Source organism: Erpetoichthys calabaricus, chromosome 16, assembly GCF_900747795.2.
Source record: "Erpetoichthys calabaricus chromosome 16, fErpCal1.3, whole genome shotgun sequence".
Taxonomy (NCBI): Eukaryota; Metazoa; Chordata; class Cladistia; order Polypteriformes; family Polypteridae; genus Erpetoichthys; species Erpetoichthys calabaricus.
The window spans coordinates 52,569,279-52,587,394 of record NC_041409.2 but is presented as its reverse complement, the minus strand read 5'-3'; the positions used below and the strand labels follow the sequence as shown (position 1 = coordinate 52,587,394).

Here is an 18,116-nt window from a genome sequence, read left to right as displayed (position 1 = left end):
CATACGCATCCGCCCACGGCTGCCCTGCTGTGCGCAGATAGGAGTTGATTCTACAATAAAATAAAATAAAGATAAAAAGACTAAAACAATCATCACCCATAAAGCGGATAGTAGACGTGACGTACTATATGTGTACCACATTTCAAGTGTATAGGTGAAACGGTTTGCGAGCTACAGGTCATTTAAAATCCTGGACAGACACACAAATTGCCACGGTACCAAATTACAGAAGAAGATTTTACTGTGTAATAATTTATATTTATATGAAATGTGCTTCTTATATATTACTTCATATTCTCATATGATAATGATGTTAATGTTTATATTGATTTCTGTGTTATTAAAACTACATGTATGTGTGTATATGTATATATATATATATATATATATATATACTAGCAAAATACCCGCGCTTCGCAGCGGAGAAGTAGTGTGTTAAAGAGGTTATGAAAAAAAAAGGAAACATTTTAAAAATAACGTAACATGATTGTCAATGAAAGCCCGTTTCACTCGGTAAGTCTTATGTGTGTGTTTATGTATGTGTGTATATATATGTAGATGTGTATATGTAGATATGTATATATATGTATATGTATATAAATGTTTATGTGTGTGTGTATATTATATATATAATATATATATATATATATATATATATATATATATATAAAAGACAGCAACAGTTATAACAATGACAACACAATTACATTGACAATCATGTTACGTTATTTTTAAAATGTTTCCTTTTTTTTTCATAACCTCTTTAACACACTACTTCTCCGCTGCGAAGCGCGGGTATGTGTATATATATGTTGATATATGTATATATATGTGGATGTGTATATGTATATATTTATGTATATACAGTATGTTTATGTATATATATGTTTACATAACCTCTTTAACACAGTACTTCTCCGCTGCGAAGCGCGGGTATTTTGCTAGTGTATATATATATACACACACACACACACACACACACACACACACACACACACACATACACATATATTATATATATATATACACATATATATGTATACACACACACACACACATATATATATATATATATATATATATATATATATATATATATATATATATATATATACATACATATACACACATACATGCAGTTTCAATAACATAGAAATCAATATAAACAACATTAACATCATTATCATATGAGAATATGAAGTAATATATAAGAAGCACATTTCATATAAATATAAAATTATTAAACAGTAAAATCCATCCATCCATCCATCCATTTTCCAACCCGCTGAATCCGAACACAGGGTCACGGGGGTCTGCTGGAGCCAATCCCAGCCAACACAGGGCACAAGGCAGGAAACAATCCTGGGGTTTTATCTTTATTTTATTTTATTGTAGAATCAACTCCTATCTGCGCACACCAGGGCGGCCGTGGGCGGATGCGTATGGTGTATTCACTCCATGTTATTGTGCATTGCGCTGTCACTGGTATTTTGATAAAAGAATTTGAACAACATATAAGAAGCGTATAAATTATTAAACAGTAAAACATTAACATTTAAGAAGTAAAGTAACATTAAGTACTACTGCAGTGCCTTCGGGTATACCTCATTTTTTGTTTGCCCATTACATGCTTAAATGTATACATTTTTTGCTGTACCTACCCGAGAACACGCGACATATAACCGAGCGTGGGAGAAGCATGGATTTTAAACACGCGTTGAGTTCATCTGCTGGTCTCCCTTGTGGAATAACTGGTAATGTTTGACTAAAATCTACAGCGAGTAAAACGACATTACCTCCTTTTTTTTTTTTTTTACGATCTCTGAGATCTTGCTTTTTTTGGTTCAAGGCTTCATAAGCTCTTTTATGTTCTATGGTGTACTTATCCCAAACCATCATCTTTGAATGTTGCAAGACTTTCGCCTTGTATGTAGATCGGGGTAATTACATTCATTGCATTCCTAGTCTGAATCACAATCTGATTGTATGGGTGGTTACCTGGCACTGTAGGGTTGCCACCCGTCCTTTAAAATACGGAATCGTCCCGTATTTGAGAATGAAATTGCGCGTCCCGTTTTGAATCAATACGGGACGGGATTTATCCCGTATTTTTTTTATCATTTTTTTTAAAGCAGCGTCTCATGCAAATCATCCCACACGCATTTTATGAAGATGCCTCCTTTCGTAGTTTTGATTGGGTAATACTTGATGTCATCGTTAGTTTGATTGGTCTTTTTAACTGTCCAGTGAGGAGGGCGGGTCTTTTAAGTACAGTCTGCAAAGTGTTGGCACTGGGATGTGGCACCCGCTGCAGTATGCGTCCCTTATTTTTTTGTATTAAAAGTGGTAACCCTACGTGGCAGGTAACAGTTATGTTTGGTCATGAAGTCATCTAAAATCCGCCACGTGCCCTCTTTTAAGTGTGAGAAGCAGATATATATAGCCAAATTCTCGCGCTTCGTTGCGGCGAAGTACTGCTTTTAATTTTTTAAGAAAAGAAAACCTTTTTAAACGGATCGAAAATACAGTATACCAATAACAATTTGTTAAGGATCTGTTTTTTTCTGAACCTCGCTTTTCACAGCTGTCGCGCTACGGCGTGTGTTTCGTTTATTTGACAGTATGTAGATCGTGGTAATTACATTCATGGCATTCGTTTTCTGAATCACAATCTGACTGTATGGGTGGTTACCTGCCAGGTAACGCTTGTGGTTGGTCAGGAAGTCGCCTTACATCCGCCACGTGCCCTCTTTCTGTTCCCAGAAGCTAATCATAGAATGGTTTTAATAGTTTACTTTCAAATAATGCAAAGAGTATGCGACACGTGTTTCTCCCTAATTCTGGGCTCATCAGGCATACACACTCCCTTCATCCCCTCTCGGGAATCGAATTTCTATCGTCAGCGCCAGAGTTGAAGCCCCTAACGTTGCGGTCAGCAAGTCGGCTAACATCCGCTATGTGCCGTCTTTCAGTTGCGAGAAGCAGATCATAGAATGGTTGAAACTGTTGCCCCTAACGTTGCGCTACGGCGTGTGGTTCGTTTATACCTCGTGTCTTCTCATTAAACTTTTATCTCGCGAATATGTTATTGCAATCCGCAGGGGGAGCGTTTCTATAAACTTAATTTAAACTTACGTTTTACACCGTGCTTTGTTTCCCTTATGAACATGCTTGTATGCTTCACTCGCTGGCTTCTTATTGTTTCGCTCCCTTCTCAATTGTTTAATGAATTTTTTGTTCTTCGCTGTTTGCGGCTCTTCCTTCATTTCTCCCTACTGAGTTCTTTTATCTCGCGAATATGTTATTGCAATCCGCAACGGGAGCGTTTCAATAAACTTAATTTAAACTTACGTTTTACACCGTGCTTTGTTTCCCTTATGAAGATGCTTGTATGCTTCACTCGCTCCCTTCTCAATTGTTTAATTAATTTTTTGTTCTTCGCTGTTTGCGGCTCTTCCTTCATTTCTCCTTACTCAGTTCACAGTCTTTTCACGTGATTACGTGGGAGGCGTGATGACGTGACACTCAACTCCGCCTCCCACGGCCATCAAGCTGCCGTCCATTACAGTATATTGTCAAAAATGAGGTTCCGGTTATGACCATTACGCGTTGAATTTCGAAATGAAACCTGCCTAACTTTTGTAAGTAAGCTGTAAGGAATCAGCCTGCCAAATTTTAGCCTTCCACCTACACGGGAAGTTGGACAATTAGTGATGAGTGAGTCAGTCAGTCAGTCAGTCAGTGAGTCAGTGAGGGCTTTGCCTTTTATTAATTAGTATAGATATAGATGAAGTTATAAATGAAGAAAGTCTCATTAAAGAGTCAAATTGAAATGCACTTGATGTATAAGAATTGTGTGTGTGTGTGTATATCTGTAATATGCTTTTATTAATTATAAATCTTTTTAATGGAGTATTTGGAGTAATGCACTGTTGCTTTAAAGATCCATATCAAAAATTAAATAAAAGAGATGCCTAAAAATACAGCCCTTCTGGAGAATGGGATTCTGTATGTGCACAAAGTGATATGATCAAAAGAGAAAATGAATCTTGCAATGCACTTAAACCCAGACAAAGCTGCTCATGATTGTTTTAAAATGTTAAATAAAATCGTAAATATTTTTTTGCACCCGAAGGTCAGAAAACTTCATGTAACTTCCCATATCCCTGTCTTATTAAATTCAGGCACTGTTAGTCTGTATATTTTTTACAACTTTTACTATTGAATGTGAATAATGTTGCATTGTAATGATCTTTAAAAATCCCGTAATAATTATTCTGAGTGTTTATAACAAATCTAGTACGTCACCAAAGAATGCACAACACAATTTTCATGCAAAGCATGAGAAGCTTAGGAAGTAGAAATTTTGGGGGAGTCCTGGCTTGATAGTTTGTAGCATGAGGCAGCGGCTGGCTAAGTGATACTAATGTGACAAGTTGGTCAAAGAATATCTTCCAGGACTAAACAAAACTCATTTTCTCTCTGTGATGTTTTTGTTGCTTGAAAATTCTGGTGGGTGTACACAGACCTGTCAGAAGGGACGGAGTCTCCCCAGGTGTGGATGTGTGTGTTTGTGTATATACACATGTTTGCATGCGTGAATTCAAACGCAGAACTCAAGATATACTCTCCCCTGCTTAAGACTATTGGCCTGTGTACATGGCCACTAGCGATCTCAGTAAAGTAGAGTGCAGTAGTTTCACTAAACCCATTTTAAGTTTACTTATGGATAAACCCCAGAATCTCCTTCTGAGCTAGGGGTAACCCTACTTTGGCTATGTGGACACCAAGCTAAATCTTTGTTTATCTGCTGTTCTAATCCCAGCTGACCAGATCTTTTGGTAGTCTGTTTAGGGTTGGGCTTCTCATGGTACTTGACACTTGCATACTCTCTTACAAGAACAAAGTTGTCATATCAGCACTTGTCCATGATTGGTTCCGTCCTCTACCTCTTTGACATATCCTGCTTTTTGGTAACATATACCTTTTCACAAACAAATTAGCATTTCTCATCCTTTGAATGTTCTATTAGTAATCTCAGAGTGGCTTTAGAAGTTTTTAAAAATTAGGGAACATGATTTGCATCCTGTAATATCAAGATCATGTGAAAAGCTGACTGAGCTGTTCTTTTGCTCCTTAGCCTCAACAAGTCTTTTGTCCGCATTGTACAGCTTTGTTCGTAGTATTGTTGCAGTGGCATTGCTATATGGACTCTGCTATGGTGCTTTGGAGGTAAGTTTGCGTGCCTTTACCTTTTTGATAAACAGTATTGGCCCAATTTAACACATTTGTACCTGTTATAAAAGTTGCAAAAAGATAAATCTACTCACCATTTCCCATAGACACCAATCTTACATATCTTTTAAACACACCTGCTCTTTTTCATAGCTGCAGTCATCCTTTTTTTAAAGGAAATGTTACCAAGTTGAAGTAGTTGAAACATGAGTTTTATTTTACATTTTTTCTGTTAATCTGTAAGGTCCAATTAAAAATTAACTTCATTTCCATTTTCCCCCACTTATTATTAGTTCATGCAATTGAAAATATAAAAAGCAGAAGGATAGTTAAATTATGAAGTACTTAACTATTATTATAAGAACTATTGTAATCACAAGACACGGTGGATTGTGTTTATTAATGTATTTAACATGAGTTTTAATTTTACAAGGGTTTCCAGGTAGAGGTATTTTAAATTGGTATTTCTGAAGGTAATTGTTTTTTTTACTGGTAGCAGATTTTAAAATATTTTTTCTGTGCTGGCACTCTGGTAAAGTGGTTTAAAAACCCATATAGTTGAAACAGTAAACTTCACCTTTAATTAAACCCTATTGCTTTTTTAATGCTGCTATTATACAGCTCACTGTACAACATTATTTTGAAGAGACTTAAGAAGGCTCTGGTTGTTATTTATAAATGAATGGCTTTTCCACATGCTCACTTTGTTCTTGGATTGATTATTATGAGCTGATCAAGTCAAACCTTCATCTGTCACTCGTGCTACTCAGTTTATTGCCTGTTGCTTTTGGCATACACTGCTTGAATCAGTATATTTTCCTCCACACTCATCAGAAGGTTACAGTTCTTGACAGTACATTGAACACAATTCATTTTCCATTCCTGATTTTATTTTTTGTTTTGTTTTGCCTTTAGGAACCATGGGATGCTCAGCACATTCCAGCTCTATTTTCTGTGTTCTGTGGCTTACTTGTGGCCTTCTCCTATCATCTAAGCAGGCAGAGCAGTGATCCATCTGTTCTAATGTGAGTGATCCAATTGAAAGCATACAGCACCATATATTAGTTAGGTTAAAGGTACAAATTTATGAAAAAAAAAAAATATATATTAATACCGTGAGCCTATTTTTAATTTTGCAGTAAACCGCTAGATTGTTGCATTTTACATACATTATTAGAGTTTTTAAAATTCTAAAATTCTGATATTTTATTTTGTACAAATATGTAACTTACACTGACCTTATTCAGTTCAGGGTTTAGTTTTTCTTTAGCCATAAATTGCCAATTAAGTGGGTTCATATGTTGATTGGATATATGGGCCTGTATCAGGCCCAGCTGAGGTATTGTTAATATTTAATTTAGGGACTAGAACACTAGAATTACCAAAGCTTAGTAAAAAACTCGTAAATCCGGCACACCTTAAATCTACTCGCACCTCTCTGTCAGCATCTTTTGTCTTGTAAATGTGTCAATAAGCCCAAGCAGCCTACTATCCCATCCTCCCACCACCGCAGAAAGTACAAAAACCTCTTCTAGCTCAAGTCTGGTTTATCAGGGAGTGAAGTATTACCTAGAGCTGTATAGGCTAAAAAATATATCATTATTTGGAACACATGCATTACATATGTGTTCCGTGTTTACAAAGATCTATGTAAGTATAGGATGACAGGAAATGCAAGAAATGTTGAACACATACCTAAAAGACAAACTTTTTCCATGTTTTAGTACTAACGAGAAAATGTAGACATGAAGTGTATAATGTGTGAAGACTGAAGTCCAAATATCAAATAAGCACTTTCACAAAACGTATAAATATAACAGAACAAGTGTGCTTTTATTCAAGACTATAACTGAAGAAAAAGAAATCGGGTTAGTGTGGTTTGTTGTAGTGACTTCTTTGATAGTACAGCGGTAAGAACTGCTGACTCCTATTCAAAGGGTCGCCAGTTCAAGCCTCCCCCCGTCTCAAAATAAACATTTTGAGTAGTGAGCTGCTCTTATTGTTACTATCTCTTATATATATTTCTCTTCTGGTTCGTCCTGCTTCCACTTCAAAACCGGTCCCGCCTACACGCAGCCAACACAGCATTTCTCGATTCCTATTCGTCCTCTTCCAAGTTATTCACTATACTGGCCTGCTGAACGTAATACATCCAAAAAGTACTCGAGGTACTGCCACAATGGTAAAGTAGCTTTATCACCTTTGTGGGAGTCACCTGTGTCTTTACAACAGCTTCTTACGCAGCAAACATCAGAAGCTGAAAATTATCGTGAACACATTTGAGAGTACAACTCTTCTTTAGCGTTTGCTTCCATGGGTGCACAGATAACTCAACCTCCTGGCCACGGACCATACTGTTTTAAAATACACGGGCAAATTTATCACCAAATCTCTCCACTATACGCTAACACTTCTACCTCTTCAGGATATGGACAGTTGTATGTTTTTGACACAGCGCAAGCTATTGAAGTACGCTTACAAAATAAAGCAAACTCTGCATGCAGTGAAAATGTATTTCTCCAGCTAGATTCCATTCTCAGAACCATCAGCTCCTTCGCTAAATCATACAAACACATGCATGAAATCGCTCAGTCCAATCCAACAGCATCTGTACGAATGGTTTTCAAGGAAAACCCTAAGCAGGAATAATGACGATACAGTGCCCCGACATTGCAGCGATTTTCGTCGGAGAAGATGGTGAAACGCCTGCCGAAAGGGACATTTGCATCTATCCCATAGGCAACTCCTGTAAACAGATTTCCATGTTCAATATGAATTGCGATCCTATGGTTTACCCACTTTTATTCCCTTATAGAGACATTGGCTGGCACAAAGATTTACAACATGTTCCCGATAAAAGAGCCGCCAAGCGAATAAGGCTTACTCAATGCCAATTTTACGTGTACAGATTAGCAATGAGGAATACATTTAGTATTTTGCACTCCAGCGGCAAACTATTCCAACAGTACGTTGTAGATGCATTTGTTAAAACAGAGGGCGCGCGTCTCAACTATCTCAGGTTACATCAACAAGATCTGCGTGTGGAACAATACAAAGGACTATCAGACACAGTGCAAGCAAACGCTGAAAATAACAACGTACGTGTAGGCACAATGATAATATTACCGTCCACATTTCCAGGAGGTCCAAGATACATGCAATAAAACTATCAGGATGCTATGGCCATAGTAGGTAAATTCGGAAAGCCTGATTTATTTTTCACATGTAATCATGCTTGGCCAGAAATTCTACATGCACACTGCATCTTTCAAGAAGTATTTATTTCTTCTTGATTTCTGAATTCCTTTCTCACCGTTTTCTGTTCTTATTCTTACACTGCCGTATGCTACGGCGGGCGTCGGCTAGTTATACAATAAAAACATACATTTGATTTGAGTCTGTAGCAGCCGGTGTAAATGTATGGTACTTGTAAAGGTTAGCGTTTTTTTTTTTTTTTTTTTAATTCAGTTTTATTCTCTCAGTCGCGCTCATGTTCACCCCGATCTGACACTGCTGTTTTCAAATAAAGACATTGTATAACAGAGGTGAATTTGTATGAGGACGAGGGTTCTACATTGGAGAAAGAGAACAGAAGCACCCCCCATAAGAAACATCCACTCACATATAAGAACAACGCAGCTACACCAGGCGTAAAGGCAAAAGATGGCACTGTTTGGATGCACCAAGAGGTTGGGTGTCATTCAGCCAGTTATTCTGCCCCACACGGCTTATAGAGCTTGCCAACATATTGTGCAAAGTCCTGTTTGTGATTATGTTTTGTGATGGTCTTTACATAAGAAACATTAATATGTTACTTATTTAAAAGCCAGATCAAATGTTATTTACCTTGATTTATTTACTTCTTTTCCTACAGCGTAAAAGTCACAAGTAGACTGCAGAGAGAATAAAACTGAAGTAAAAAAAAAAAACGCTAACCTTTACAAGTACCATTCATTTACACCGGCTGTTACAGACTCAAATCAAATGTATGTTTTTATTGTACAATAGTAACAATAAGAGCAGCTCACTACTCAAAGTATTTATTTTGAGACGAGGGGAGGCTTGAACCGGCAACCCTTTGAATAGGAGTCAGAATTTCTTACTGCTGTACTACCAAAAAAGTCACTACAACGAACCACACTAACCCGATTTCTTTTTCTTTGGTTATAGTCTTGAATAAAAGCGCACTTGTTCTATTTATAAATTTTTGAGAAAGTGCTTATTTGATATTTGGACTTCAGTCTTCGCACATTATACACTTCATGTCTACATTTTCTCGTTAGTACTAAAACATGGAAAAAGTTTGTCTTTTAAGTATGTGTTCAAAATTTCTTGCATTTCCTGTCATCCTACACTTGCATAGATCTTTGTAGACACTGAACACATGTGAAATGCATGTGTTCCAAATAACAATATATTTTTTTAGCCTATACAGCTCTAGGTACTACTTCACTCCCTGATGAACAAGGCTTGAGCTGGGAGTGCAATTTTTTCCATTTCTGTGGCGGTGGGAGAATGGGATAGCAGGCTGTTTGCTGCTTGGGCTTATTGACACATTTACAAGACAAAAGACGCTGACAGAGAGGTGCGAGCAGATTTAAGGTGTGCCGGATTTAAGAGTTTTTTCGTAAGCATTGGTAATTCTAGTTTTAAAGGTTTATTTAGTTATGTGTACACAAGAAAAAATGAAATTTGCCTTCTTAGTTCTATCCAATGACAGACTCCAGAGTCAGATTGCAAAGTTATCCTCCAGAGCCTTTATTTGATAAATGGTTGCATGAGGAGTAATGGGAAACAAAGAAACGTCAAGAAAAAAAATTTGTTTCCCATATTTAGAATAAGGTGAATTTCTTTATTATGATATTAATTCAATCAGTGAAGACTGCAGTTGCATTAAATTATAGGAACAGACTGCCATCTGCTCATTTTCATTCTGTTTACCAATTCCATTGATATCCATCTTGAAGTGTAAGGAATACTGGAGGCCACAGATGCCCAAACCAAATTGTCAGGCCATTGAAACCTGCAGAATAAAAGGAAGGCTTAAGGTTGAGCAGAATTGTTATCAAGTGACCACAGACTTTAACATTGTCTATAACTTTAAAATTTCTTCATGTAATAAAATGACTTTTTGTTTAATGCACAAATCCAATAAATATAACTGAAAAAATAATTTCTTAATTTGTCTTTTTTTTTTTTTTTTAAAGCTCATTATTGCAATCCAAGATTTTCCCAAATCTTAAAGATAAGAACCCAGAGGATCCACTATCAGAAGTGAAAGATCCTTTACCTGAGAAGCTTAGGAACTCTGTAGTAAGTTAGCATATTTAAGTATTATGTTTTTTTTAAACATTAAAGGAACTTTGTTTATTTTGTTATTGTCTTTACCAGAATGTGCATTTCCTTAGCTGGTTGAGTAACAGTGCAGTCTTTAGTTTTGAAATAATCTGTTTACATTTTATTAATTATTAATTTGACCTGTACTTTTATAGCAATTGCACATAAAATAGGATTACTGCAAAAAATGCAATATTACTCATTTTAATTGATTTTCATTTTCTGATTGAATAAAAAGGTATTGTTTGGGTAGCTGTTACGTGACCTTTGATAATAATGAAGCTTTTAAAACCACTCTCTGAAATAAATGCTTTTATAATAGATTTTTTACTATATTATTTTTTTTTTCTTCTTTAATCCTAGAGTGAAAGACTGCAGTCAGATCTGATCATCTGTGTCCTGATTGCTGTTTTGTATTTCGCTATTCATGTCAGCACAGTTTTTATAGCATTGCAGGTAATGTCATTTTACTTTAATTTAATATTTTGTGCAATATAGTACATTTTTTAAATTGTTCATTGTTCAGGTTCATATTCAAAATGATAGTTAACTTTGCATTTACCTACTTGTTCAGTTCTTCATTGTATAGTGGATAGTAATATAGTAGCCACCATATTAGGCAAAGTACGTTCACAGGGGCTCTCGTCGTTGTTTTGGCCTCAGCAGGAGTAGCAGCGGGTCTGTTCTTTCACTTTGGTCTGAAGGACGCACTTGTCAACGTATTTTTGAGCGATGTGCTAATCATAACTTGTTGATTCCTTTGGTAAAATCACCGGAATATATGTTCATAGACGCTTTGAAGTTTGGATTATTTAATACTCGATCTATCTCTAACAAAGCTCTGCTGATTTGTAATTTTATTATAATAATTCATTACATTTATATAGCGCTTTTCTCAGTACTCAAAGCACTATCCACACAGGGAGGAACCGGGAAGCGAACCCACAATCTTCCATAGTCTCCTTACTGAAAAGCAGCAGCACTACCACTGCGCCATTATAGACACAAAAGATGGACTGTTTATGTGTTACGGAGACTTGGCAGCAACCAGGTGATTATTTTCATCTAAATCAAGCGCTCCCTGCAGAGTTTGTCTGCATCTCCAAATCCCGTTATTCGGGGAGGGAAGACGGTCTTGCAATAATACACCGTAAAGACTTAAAATTATCACCAATACCACTTCCAGAGTATCCATCCTTTGAACTGTTAGCTGACAAACTCGGCGGACCTTCACCTATTATAATTGCTGTTTTATTGCAGAACCTTTTACTGTTTTAACAACTTTGTGTGCAATGTCTACTAATGTCATCCTCATGGGTGATTTTAACATACACATTGACGTACAAACTGACGCACTGACAAATGATTTTAATGAAATCCTTTACTGTTTTAATTTAATTCAATATGTCAACTTTTCGACTCATAACAAGGGTCATATTTTAGACTTAGTTTTCTGCTCTGGTATCACACCTCACAATCTTATTCCTACTGAATTACCTATCTCAGATCACAAAATGATCACATTTGATGTTAGCTTATCTCTCAGTAAGTCAAAGGTTCAGCGTGTAATTTCATTTTGTAATGTCAAGCATGTAAACCCAGAGACCTTTATACATTTAATGAATCTCAGCGTTTTAGATCTCCCTGACTTTCTCATATATGAATCCCAGCCTGTTTCTCCTTCTGCTACCACACTTTCAGAATTAGTAGACCATTACAATACTGCTCTGTCTTCTGCCTTTGATAAACTAGCTCCCTTAAAAACACGGACTGTTTCATTTATTCGCACTGCTCCCTGGTTTATATCTGAACTCTGTCAGCTCAAAGCCATGGGCCAACAGTTGGGGCGCTTAGCTAAAAAGACGGGTCTTGTAGTTTGTACACAAGGAAATGTACTCAAATCATATGTTAAAATACAAAAATGCTCTCTCTGCTGCCAAAACTATATACTATTCTAACATTATCAATGCAGGAGGGAAAAATACTAGAGCTCTTTTTTCTACAATGAAAAGGCTAATTACACCACCAGAAAATGTCGCTTACCATAACCTCTCTGTTAAATACTGCTGCACTTTTTTGGATTTCTTCAACTCAAAAATTGAAAAAAATCCACCAGCCACTTGCTTCCTCTATTTCTGCAGAAAATGACATACTCTCCACTATCACCCATATTCCCCTACCAACCACCCTATTCTCAGATTTCAGTTTACCAGCTGAAAATAATATCTTGGAGCGTGTAACAAAATCTAATTCTTCCACATGCCAATTAGATCCAATACCCACAAGCTCTGTTAAGTCCTGTCTGTCACATATTTCCCCCATGATAACTGCTATAGTTAACTCTTCCCTTACTACAGGCACAGTCCCCCTCTCACTAAAAACAGCCTCAATTACTCCAATTCTGAAAAAACCTGATTTAGACCCAAATATCCTTAACAATTATTGGCCTATCTCAAATGTTCCTTTCATATCTAAAGTTCTCAAAAAGATGGCTGCCTCCCAACTCCAGTCCCATCTTTCAAAAAATAACCTTTTTGAACAGTTTTAATATGGGTTTCATCCTCAACACAGCACAGAAACTGCCCTGGTCAAAATCGCAAATGATCTTCTCCTGGCAGCTGACATGGGACTTTTATCAATTCTTGTACTTCTTGACCTCAGCTCTGCATTTGACACCATATCCCATCAGATACTTTTGAAACGACTAGCTAGTTTTGGAGTCTGTCACCTTGTCCTCCAGTGGTTTTCTTCCCACCTCACTAATAGGAAGCAATTTGTTCAAATAAAGGGTTTTAAATCTGAGAACGCAGTCGTTACTCATGGAGTTCCGCAGGGTTCTGTTTTGGGGCCGCTTATTTTTTTCATTTATATCTTCCCAATAGGTAATATCTTCCGGCACCATGGTATTAAGTTTCATTCAAAATCCACTTCTGTTTTCCCTCCAGATGCTCTTATGGTATGTCTCCAAGACATAAAGACATGGATGATTCACAATTTTCTCCAACTATACAGTAATAAAACTGAGGTGCTCCTCATTGGCTGTAAATCTACACTTGCTAAGGTTAACCATTCTTCTATTTAAATTAACAATATTAACACAAACATCTCTTCGCAAGTTTAGAGCCCAGGCATCATTCTAGACAATACTCTTTTTCTTCCCATATAAGTAACATTTCTCGGACTGCCTTCTTCCATCTCCGAAATATTTCTAGACTTCGTCCTGTTCTTACACAACACAATGCTGAAGTATTGGTTAATGCCCTAGTCACCTCACGTATAGATTACTGTAATGCTATTCTGTCTGGCATCCCACAAAAACTTATCCATTGGTTACAACTTCTTCAAAATTCTGCTGCCAGGATAATAACCTGTTCTAAATCCACTGAACATTATACCTATTCTCTCTCAACTTCACTGGCTCCCTGTTAAGTACAGAATGCAATACAATACAAAATACTGCTCTTAACAATTAAAGCTCTCCACAACCTTGCTCCCCCTACCTCACTGATCTCCTACAGACTTAAACTCCGTCTAGCTCACTCAGATCCTCATATGCAGCTCTACTTTCTGTACCACACATCAAACTCTGTTCTATGGGAGCTCGAGCGTCTCTCATAGTGCTTCTAAACTCTGGAATTCTCTTCCCTCTCATAATCGTCAGCTCGATTCAATAGCACAGTTTAAAACTGCCCTCAAAACTTTTCAAACTGGCATACCAATTGTGAATTTTGCACTATTACTGCCTGTTATCTTTGTTTATTTGCTAATTATTGCTTTGTGATTTATCATTCTCTTGTTTTTAATTTACTAATGTTGTTTAATTTTATTGTAAGGTGACCTTGAGTGCTCAGAAAGGCGCCTATTAAATAAAATGTATTATTATTGTGGCATTGTGGTTAAGACATAGGATTTCAGACCCTGGTGTGCTGATTCACATCTTTCTACTGACACTATATGACCATGAGAAAGTCACTTAACCTACCTGTGCTTCAACTAGAAAAACAAAAGAAATGTATCAAAGTGTATCTCAGATTTTGTAAGTTGTGTTGGATAAAGGCGTCAATCAAATAACTAAATATAAATAGTGGATATTAAAGTGTCTTTGTCCATTGTTTTCACTTGGTGTGTGATTATGTTGAATGTTTCCAAATTCTATTGTTCTGTAAAATTCACATTCAGTACTGTAGAGGCTTTCATTTATATTATATTTTGGTTTGTTAAATCCTGTTTTAATGTCTAATTTCATGTGACCTCATGGAGAAACTCTACAGGAGTGGAATCAAACAAGGATATGTGAACTAAATCCCATAGTTATAGCAGCATGCCTGATCTGCATGATGGACACTGCCCTTTGTGATATTATATGTTACCACTGTGCAAGATTTAATGGCTTCCATATTTCCTCTTACATGAATATTGGCAGATGTTGTGTTGTGAACAGTGCTTAGGGGTCTAATGCCTTTCTTGTCTGTCCACTTGATCACAATCATTTTACCTTTTAGCCACACAGCTACGTGCTAACACTGAAGTTTAAAGCAAGCAAATTCACCAGGAATATCTCACCAGTTGCCAGTCATTTACATAATCTTAAATAGTCAAAGGCAGGTGACTGTGTGCTCAAGATAGATAGATAGATACTTTATTAATCCCAAGGGGAAATTCACAAGTGAAGTTGATCATCTAATGTGACATACCTAACCAGCTGTTCTAAGACTGGGTAGGATAAAATTAAACAGGTTTGATTTTCTGTTTAGTCAGAGGGGCAGGCTGCTTGCGTGCTAGAATTGAGAACCAATGAACGTTCAACCAGCAGTACAATGCATAGCGGGGAGCTATTGGCTGAAGAAGGGACAAGCATGACTATGCTGGAAGTATGGCCAGAAGTCCACATGACCATCATCATCAAGTTCTTCCTTGAGAACCCTGAATACCATGAGGACTGATTGAGGTCATTTATGTTAAGTAGAATGCCTAGAGGGGGCTGGGCGGTCTCGTGGCCTGGAACCCCTGCAGATTTTATTTTTTTTCTCCAGCTGTCTGGAGTTTTATTTTTTGTTTTTTCTGTCCTTCCTGGCCATCAGACCTTGCTTTTTTTCTATGTTAATTAGTGTTCCCTTATTCTAATTTTTATTTATTTTGTCTTTTTATTCTCTTTCTTCATCATGTAAAGCACTTTGAGCTGCATAATTTGTATGAAAATGTGCTATATAAATAAATGTTGTTGTTGTTGGCGTTTAATTAGTAAATGTGACATAAGCTGTGTTCTTCCAGTCGTTTAATCTGACATAGTGTAGTGATGAAATCGGCAACCGTGATCGGCAAATCTGACATAGTCCATGTAAAAAAAGTAATATAACGTGACATCAGCTTAAAAGGCATGTGCTCTTAATATGCTAAAAATTCTTTGTTCAAACAAAGCTTTTATAGATAATGAATATACAAGAGCTTTTTTAGTATATAGCTGATAGCATGCTAATCTTTACACAACCTCATTTGCTTAAAAAGGTAAAGGAGGATGATATAAACCATAATGTAAGTATAATGATGTATTCATGGTGCTAAGACACAAGGTCAGAAGCTGCTTCCTAGGGAAGCGTCTGCCTGCTTTATACCAGATAGACAAAAGTCAGTATAAAGCACCTTTATTATATTGGTAATCTTTAACACTCTATCAATGATAACTTCAAGTCAGCTGCATCCTTATGGGACAACAGTTGCTTATTTTAAATATCTTTAAAGATGCTAAAGTGTTAAAAAGATTTTGTCTAACAGACTGTAGTAGGGACATTAGTGTGTATGTATTTACATATTTATTTACATATATAATGTGTGTGTGTGTATGTGTTGTGACAGATAGGGGGTGCTGTCGTCCCCTTGAACCCTCTGACGACACGTCAGACACCAGATAAAAGTCCAAATATTCACTTTATTATTATAACAGTGCACAAAGCACCCTCCACTCCACAATACTCCAAGAAATCAATCACAATAAATCAATACAATCCTCCACTCCCAGCAGCTCAATCACCCTTCCTCCCAACTCGGCTCACTGCTGGGATTTCCCAGAGTCCTTTTATATATCTTAACCCGGAAGTGCTTCTGATTCCCCAGTCCATGTGATTCCCCAGCACTTCTGGGTCAGGTGAAAACTCCTCTTTTTCTTCAGCCCGGAAGTACGTCCTAGTCACAAGGAAAGAGGAAATGACGTACTTCCGGGTTTTAGTGCAAATATAAATCCTTATGCCTCCCTGCAGCATCCTCTGGTGGCCCCCATGGTATCCAGCAGGGCTGTGAAGGAAAACTCCAAGGTCAATGATGCCCTGCTGGAATTCGGGTCATCTCCACGTTGCAGGGAGGGCTCCATCTGTTGGCTTGGGGGTATTGGCCGGAATAAATTGCCGGCCATATATTAGTGTGTGTATATATATATATATATATAATGTAATTATAAGCAATCACTTTTTGTAGTTGTAGCTGTATTTTTCTAAAATTACCAAAGTTCTGCAGATTTTAATTTTCTTCATAGGATGATTCAAGCACCAGTGCGATGCATGTTCAAATAATTCCACAGGCAAAATAACTTTGTTTTAAATCTTTTAGAAAAGCTTAAAAGCAAAAGAGTTCACACAAAAATAGAGGAAAAACTGGCATTAAAGAAAGTAAAATTTCATGTATAAGAAAAGTTCTGTTTAAGGCTTATGTATCAGTACATTCTAGCAGTAAATCTATTTCCTTACTGGCTTAATTAACACTCTGTTCTACAGTTAGAGCTAAGAAAGTTCTATCTCATGTTAACTTATGGGTGGTAAAAGGCTATGCCATATTTATAGGTAGCTATAAGAAACTGATATTCTATTATTGAAAATTAAGCAAACACTATAACTTTTAACATCAAACATGGACTTTCTAAGATTGGGTGTTATAATAGTCTATGTACATGTTTTATTATTTTCTCAGTGTGACCTTTATTTGTTTTATGGAAAATAATAACAAGCCTGAATTTACTATAAGTGTCAGTAAATTAAATCATAGTATTTAAAGGTATTTTAATGCACCTTTGTTGATTGGCTTCTAACTGTACTAAGCAGTTGTGTGCATCCTGCACAGTAGAACTGGAAAGATATCTACTTGGCAACATTGTTTCAAATATGATACATCTTTTGTGACCACTAGGCGGTGCCTTTGAGCCCCAAACACCTGACACAGTTCCAGGTTAAAATACAATACTTATTCTATCACAGTACCTTGACAAGTTTAACTCAGTCAGCACAGTATAAATGAACAGATGCATACCTTGTCTCCTTCCACTCCTCCTTTGTGAGCATTGCCCTCCGACTTGCCTTCGAGGTAAGACAACCTCCTTTTATGGTGGATCCTGGAGTAGTTCCACAGCCATGGCATTGTAGGACGGAATCCTTTTTGGGTCATTTGGAAGCTCCCCACAATAGGGAGGTCCTTCTTCATAGTGCCCCACTGCAGTAACAGGGACCCCAAAAAGGTTGCCCTTTCACATTACAAGTCCCACACTGCTGTTGTCCAAACTG

At 36.9% G+C, this 18,116-nt stretch overlaps 1 protein-coding gene across 4 annotated transcripts in view; it reads left to right on the top strand.

Moving 5' to 3' along the window:
• The window catches only part of pcnx1 (pecanex 1), a 217,382-nt gene that overhangs the window by 151,302 nt on the left and 47,964 nt on the right, over window positions 1–18,116 (top strand). For all 4 annotated transcript variants that reach the window (XM_028822344.2, XM_028822343.2, XM_028822342.2 and 1 more), the window contains 4 exons: window positions 5,141–5,232; window positions 6,151–6,260; window positions 10,443–10,548; window positions 10,936–11,028. In XM_028822344.2, the coding sequence (XP_028678177.1) occupies window positions 5,141–5,232; window positions 6,151–6,260; window positions 10,443–10,548; window positions 10,936–11,028 (401 nt within the window). The remainder of the gene's footprint in view (window positions 1–5,140; window positions 5,233–6,150; window positions 6,261–10,442; window positions 10,549–10,935; window positions 11,029–18,116) is intronic.